Source organism: Nicotiana tabacum, chromosome 4 (assembly GCF_000715075.1).
Source record: "Nicotiana tabacum cultivar K326 chromosome 4, ASM71507v2, whole genome shotgun sequence".
Lineage (NCBI taxonomy): Eukaryota > Viridiplantae > Streptophyta > Magnoliopsida > Solanales > Solanaceae > Nicotiana > Nicotiana tabacum.
Window position 1 is genome coordinate 54,373,233 of NC_134083.1, and position 6,899 is coordinate 54,380,131.

Consider the following 6,899-nt stretch of genomic DNA (forward strand, 5'->3'; position numbering starts at 1 on the left):
TAGCAGCTTAAACATTAAGATACATGAAAACACAGCAAACAGATGTAACAGATCTTAATGAAGCATGGACCAAAGAACCTTACTAGAGACAGAAGCCCAACTTCAGATAAAATACAAGCAGAAATATATAAATTGTGCTGGTTACATGCTTATTTACTTCAAAGATAGATTATGTATCTCCCATAGTTCCATAGTGGGAACATTTCTTAAAACTTTAAAGAGGTAAACGACGTCCAGAGCTAGTTCAACAGTTTAGGAGTGGTCAGGCTCCATATGATTCAGTTGGAAGGCACCTTCTTTATTGTGGTGCACTTGAACTTTGAACTTTTCTTGCTTCCCTCCCCTGCTAGTTTTGATGAGCATATGAAGCTTCATATTGTCCTCCTCAATGACCTGTTAAAAAGCAAATCGACTTCAAATACAAGGTACATAGCAATAAAATTCTCTTAAAAAAACTATCATTTCCCAGAATGCATGCAAATGCTGCTGCAAGGGAATTTGGTTAGGAAGGGCGAAAGGAACTTCGCAATGTAAATTCATCCTGAACAACTTTCTATGGTAAAGCTACCATTAATATTTGGGGTGCGAAGGTGGTTCTCAAGTGTTTGTAAAGACTTGAGTGTGAAGACATCTGTGCAGTAAGCATCACAGTTTTGATTCAAGATTCTTCTCACATCACTTGAAGTTAATTACATGCCCCTCTGTTTAAAAAAGAATGGCACTATTTCCTTATTAGTCTATTTCAAAAAGATTGGCACCTTTCGATATTTCCTTAGCAAGAAAGATTTATAGCCACACGAGTGATATGATAAGTTTCAGACCACAAGTTCTAAAAGTTTTAGAGCCACACAAATGATATGACTTATTTAAAACCACATATCTCAAAAGTCTTCTCTTCTTTATTAAAGTTTGTGCCAAGTCAAACTAACATAATCTTTTTGAAACGGAGGGAGGGAGTAGTTCTTTTCACCCTTCTGACGTTTTCCTCCCTTTCCGGTTAAGGGTTACAAACAGGTCATGATGTCCGGAGTATGGTTGATAATAATTTGCAGATCTAAAACCATCACACAGTAACAGCTTGTTTTGCAAGTTACCCGCATGACAACCCAATCTCTGGCAGAAAACAAGACAAACATGAAACAAGGGCATACCTCAGCATTTGCATGAACAATCTCTTGGAGTTCATATGGAAGTAGTGAGTTGGATCTCTGCTGGATGGTCTTAATTGCATGCTCTGCAGCTTCTTGAACCACCGGGTCATGCACAGGCACTGATTTCAATCCAGAGCCTTCCTCTTCTGCATAATTTAAAAGAAAGAGAAAAGGACCATCAATCTAACAACTTCACAGAGAATCAAGTTTCCAGATGGTTCCATGACCATATATAACCACAGCAATAATTTGGAGAAAACATTCTCTACTAGAAGAACTAGACAAAACTCCCTGCGATTCACCTCGGATATGCTGTTCTATATTTTTTCTTCTTCAATAGAAGACAAAGAATACCAGAAAACAAGCCAGACTAACAGAATAATTAACCCAAGTCACAGGCACATATAGCAGAGACCTGGAGAGAAGCACAGAAGTATCTGTACGTAAGCGCAAACTTGACACAAACCTATATCACCTGACCAGTTTCTCAAAAGAACCATTGTTGAGTACTAGTGAAAGCATTACGCTGAGTTGATTTGATCTAATAAGACTATAACTGCAATCGTTGTTGATTACATTGAATAGAACACATCAGTAATTAACATCAATAAGAGAGAGCTACCTTGCTTAACACCTAGATCTGAAGAAGTTAAGGTAGGAACATCTTCAACATGACTGAACTCTTGAAGTTCCTTGAAATTCAACCATGGTTTGACCCAAACCTTAGCCTCATAGAGTTTCTTTTTTCCAGCATCTATGACCTCAAGAGTCAGATGGTGCAGTGTACCAGCAACAACTTGCTCTCGCGCCTTCACAACTCTGGCCAACTCAATCATCGCATTCTGGAAAAAAATTGCAGAATTGAAATCTCGAATACTCTCATGCTTTAAAACGTTTATTATAATATATGCCTTTTATCAACATAACGAGTACAAACAAAATGATTGTATCAAAATAAGGTCTGCTATCAAAAGGTGTTAAGAGGAAAAGAAGCTGAATAAACAGGGAAAACGCTTGTCCCTTATAGCACATACATTCAACAAAGGAAGGTGATCCTTGGACTGGTTAAGCAAGTTCTTGACAAAGAGGACAATCAAGATGCTTTTCTGCTGTTTTCTCCAGAATATCCATGTGTTTTTTACTACAAAGAAATACCGAAATAGTCTCCTTAAAAACTTCTTCTGTTTTTATCACAGCCTGAATTGTGTTTCTCATGACTCTCTAAGTACTACCCATTCCACTCTTCTAAATAAACCTCCCTTATTCTCAGACTCAATAGTCCTTCTTGTAAATAATGTTTGACCACAAAGGCAGAAAGACTAAAGCTTACCAATCAAGAGAGAATTTTTTCTATTAAAAGAAAGTGGGGGATTCCGCAGTACAAGAATCAAGAATAAATAAGAACATATGAACATTTTCTCTGCTTATCTCTCACCTTCCCGGCACCCGTGCATTCACTTGATTCTCCACGTAAGCAATCATTTTTTAATCAAGATTAAAACAGAATATCCCAAATTGTAAGTGAGCCTGTACAGGCCAAACCTGCTGTAGATTCTGTATGCTGTCAGACGCCACTAATAAAAAACAGTGGTTAACTGACAAACAGAGAAAGCGCACGGTGACTCTTTGGATCTCAATTCAGTTCTCCCTGGCAATTATAACTAAATGTCTAAATCTTTAAGACCCCTTTTTTGTACTTGAAAGGGACAACAATAGATTTACATAATGAGAGATGAGAGACGCAACTACTGTGTTAACTCTCCATCAAGACATATCTTCAATGAGACTGCAAACCATACATTCACTTTTACTGTTTTCTCACTTTAATGCTTTTGAGCACTCTTTCAGACAAAATAACTACCTTTGATATTTCTGCAAGCTGGGCCCGCACTTTTATGAGGGGGCATACATCTATCTCACCTCTTCTCAACACTTTTCTGAAGGTCATTTTTGTATGAAAGATGTCATAGCTATACGACCACAATTAGGAAGCACAAATAATTCTTAACATCATCCTTGTCATTACAAGGAAACCAGGAAGTCCATGTCTCAGCCAAATCTCCAGCCCAAGCAAGATGACACATGTGATAGATAACCGGGATACGAAGTGCATGCATACGTCTTGGCGAATAGTCATTATTGAAGTTACAAACTCTTCAATCAATAAAGAAATTCGCATAGATTATAAAGAAAAAAGAATACATAGCACAAGTTACTTCTGCTATATACTTGCCATTTGGTGGTCTAGCTTGCTTTTCGCGGTGAAAAAACCAAACATAACTCCAAAGTGACCCTGTTAGACTAGTGATCCTTCCCTAAAACCAGCACTACATCTCGAGAAAAATAGATAGATAAGCATGCATCATAGTGAAGCACTATCATGGATAACCCCTTTTGGGGAAAAAATAGAAAGAGAATAAAGTGAGGGACTATAAATTATAAAAGGAACTTTACACTAGATCAGCCTAAACAAAAAATGAAACCAATAGCTTAGCTGGTAAGCTACTGGAAAAGACCTGGAACCCCTTTTTGAATCTCATTACAATGTGGGTTCAGCTGACTCGAGCTCTATCATGGAACCCCCTTTTGGGAAGCCTTTACCCTTTCAAATTCTGCAATAGCAAAAAAATAAAAATCCAGCACTAGCCTGATTTGCGCTAATATAACGCTATACTAAAATGGATCGAGTGGATATTATTATGAAGAGAAAAGATCATTGACACAAATCACTAGTCCCAAAGAAAATGCCTGAAAGGTCAAGAAACCATTAGGTGCTTTAATCAAATTACAAAGCACTGAAACCAAACTAGAAATCCCAAGGGTTCAACTGCCTCAGTAAACTAACCTAAAGTGAGATTTTTTTATTTTTTTTGTAACGATGCGTCAGGGCAAGTTGGCGCAGACCTTAACTAAATCAATTGGGTACTCGCTACCTCCCAGCGGACCTAAAGTGAGATTATTTTAAAAAGAATCTTACTTTCTGTTCTTTTTTTACAAATTTGACCAGGAATTATAATCGTGTGACATTTTAGTTAACTTGGGAGACTACTGTTCCCCCTTCCCATCATTTGTCGCCCCAACACAGAAGGACGCACAGTAACAGTATACTAGCAGCAATATTGGAAAAAATACGGTGAATTATAAGCAAAAGCTTACAGAGCCAGGGATGTAGAGAGATCAAGTGCGATGATACTTAACGAAGAAGAAAACAGACGATAGAGATTTATTTTGGGAAGCTAACCTCCTTCTTGTTGTGCTCGTCGACGGCAAATTTTGCAAGGTTATGGATCTCGTCGCTGTTCTGGGACGAAGCATGAGAATCACGAATCCCACCAAGAGTAGTCATCTCAATCAGATTATTTCCTTTCCCTTCCTCTTCCCCGCAGAATCCTTCGGTTTTCCCTTGTTCGCTTAACCCAAACGCAGAGAACAGAAAACTTAATGACAGAATTAAAGCAAATAGCAGTGTGGTGTTACCAAATACTCTCATCTGTGGACTGCACTCTTTTCTCTTTTCTCCTTCAACTTAACCAAAGCGAATGCCTTTTGTCTTTTTTATTATTTTCATCGACTCCTTTATCTTAGTTCCTACGTTTCCAATTCCCAATGTCTTTTACTTCACAACCGACACGCAGATGGTTTCATTGTGGCACGTAGCGTACGCGTGTTAGCTCATTGGGATTCTTTTGCAAGTTTCGCTGAATACAAATAGGAAAATTGGGGGAAACAAATTATACGGCAAAATCAAAGTTGAGGAAAAGCCCAAAACCAGATCTTAGGATTTTTTTCATATGAATTACTAATAATACGTTTACTTTAATAAAGTCATGCACTTTTAATCATAACACTGAAAAAAATCTAAAAATATATATTATTTTTGGCTTTAGACTCAAAATCATACATATTCTTCAACGTTTAACACTAATAGTTCATTTACTTTAACAAAGTGATACACTTTTAGTCATAATACTAAACACATTTTAATTTTTAACAAAAATCTAAGATTTGACAAAATATTTGTTCCCTTTATTTTCTTGTTTACCGAAAGAAATAAAGATAATAGATTTATCTAGATAGCAAATAGTAAATATACATAGAGTTTATTTACTATTTATCTATTTACTATACGTAAAATATACATTTTACTAAGAAATTTTAAACACCGTTAATTTTTATTTGCAATAATTTTTATCTAGATAACCTCAAATGGTATCTATATTTTTTATCATATACATAATATTTACTATACGCTGACATAAAATAAATATACGTAAAATCATTGCTGAGAGTAAAATAAATTTTATTACTAAAATAAATGTACGTAATATATATTTATCAGATTTTTTTATTTCATAGGAGTCAGCGTATAGTAAATATAATAAAAATTTAAAAAAAAATTAAAAAACTAAAAGCTAGGAAATCCAACGCCCTCTACGAATTCCACCAGGAACGTGAACACAAAACAGAAGATTGTATCACCCTGAGGCAAGAGGTAGCGAACATATTGCAGCAACGGCACCTCAAAGAGCTGCTCAGCGACAAAGGCAGGAACACCTTCTCTAGGGTTCGAGAACGCCAAGGCCCACCGAAGCCAACCTCACCAGCTTGTACCATCAAAATGATTATTGGTGGCAGCGATGATGCCTCCATCAATGACATCAAGTTCACCACCACCCACAAGCTCAAAAGATCGATCACACATGAACGGTATGCCAGACTCGAAGAAAGTATTATCTTCGACGAGTCAGATGTCAACGGTTTGACTTTCCCTTACAATGATGTCCTAGTCATTATTTTATGAATTTTAGATGCTTATATTAAATGTATCATGGTAGATGATGGAAGCGGAGCGTGCATCATCCATCCCCGAGTCCTCGCCCATATGAGATTCGAGGATAAAATGGTGTCACATTGCATCACACTAACCCGTTTTAACAATGCAGTTAAACGGACTTCGGGAGAAATTACACCATCGGTCCTCACCGGTGGGGTAACTCTAGAGACAATGTTCCACATCATGGACCAGCCCACCGCTTATAATGCCATAGTGGGACGACCATGGATAAACCCTATAAGAGTCGTCCCCTCCAGCTTATACCAAGTGATCAAATTCCCAATACCTTGGGGAATATTCGGCATACGAGGGGAACAACACACGTCCCAGGAGTGTTACTGAATCAACATGGACAACACGACAACTCAACAAAAGAAAGATAAGAAAAAAGAAGCATATGAATCAGCAAGGTCGAGGTAGCCACGAGAAGGAACTTGGGAAGTCATTATGGACCCCGAAACAGTCGAAGCCGCAAAATCAACCATAGAATACCTTAGCCCCATTCAATTAAACCACAACAACCTCAGTAAAAAGGTCTACATCAGCTGCAAGCTCCGAGAACCAGGTAAATTTAGTCAATTCTTAATAACTAACGTAGATTTGTTTGCCTTCAGTCAATGCAAATATGTCGGCATCCCCAAAGAAATCGCCACCCGCAAACTGGACATTGACCCATTTTATCCCTCGGTAAGGCAGGTCCGACGAAAGTTCAACACCACCATCAATTATGGTGTCCACAAGGAAGTAGAGAAGCTACTAGTGAATGGCTCAATCAAGGAATCGAAGTACCCTAAATGGTTAGCCAACGTGGTGATGGTCAAAAAGAAAAATGGGAAATGGAGGATGTGTGTGGACTTCACAAACATGAACAAAGCATGCCCAAAAGATTTATTCTTGTTATCACATATCGACCA

General features: G+C 37.7%; 1 protein-coding gene across 1 annotated transcript; it reads right to left on the minus strand.

Moving 5' to 3' along the window:
• Nucleotides 1–221: 221 nt before the first annotated feature.
• Nucleotides 222–4,656, minus strand: LOC107804696 (cysteine proteinase inhibitor 6-like). Its single transcript, NM_001325761.1, has 4 exons — nucleotides 4,393–4,656; nucleotides 1,774–1,993; nucleotides 1,152–1,297; nucleotides 222–393 (listed from the first exon to the last, which is right to left on the minus strand). Exons 1-4 carry the CDS (start codon nucleotides 4,639–4,641, stop codon nucleotides 253–255), a joined length of 756 nt encoding a protein of 251 aa, NP_001312690.1. The 5' UTR covers nucleotides 4,642–4,656; the 3' UTR covers nucleotides 222–252.
• Between the last annotated feature and the right edge of the window lie 2,243 nt (nucleotides 4,657–6,899).

Bases quoted from the DNA above. Each gene is read 5' to 3' on its own strand.
- LOC107804696 (NM_001325761.1), bottom strand. From the start codon at position 4,641: ATGAGAGTATTTGGTAACACCACACTGCTATTTGCTTTAATTCTGTCA. The intron at 1,994-4,392 runs GTTAGCTTCCCA...ATTTTTTTCCAG, and splicing joins ACGAGCACAACAAGAAGGAG to AATGCGATGATTGAGTTGGC. The intron at 1,298-1,773 runs GTAGCTCTCTCT...TAAATTATGCAG, and splicing joins AGATCTAGGTGTTAAGCAAG to AAGAGGAAGGCTCTGGATTG.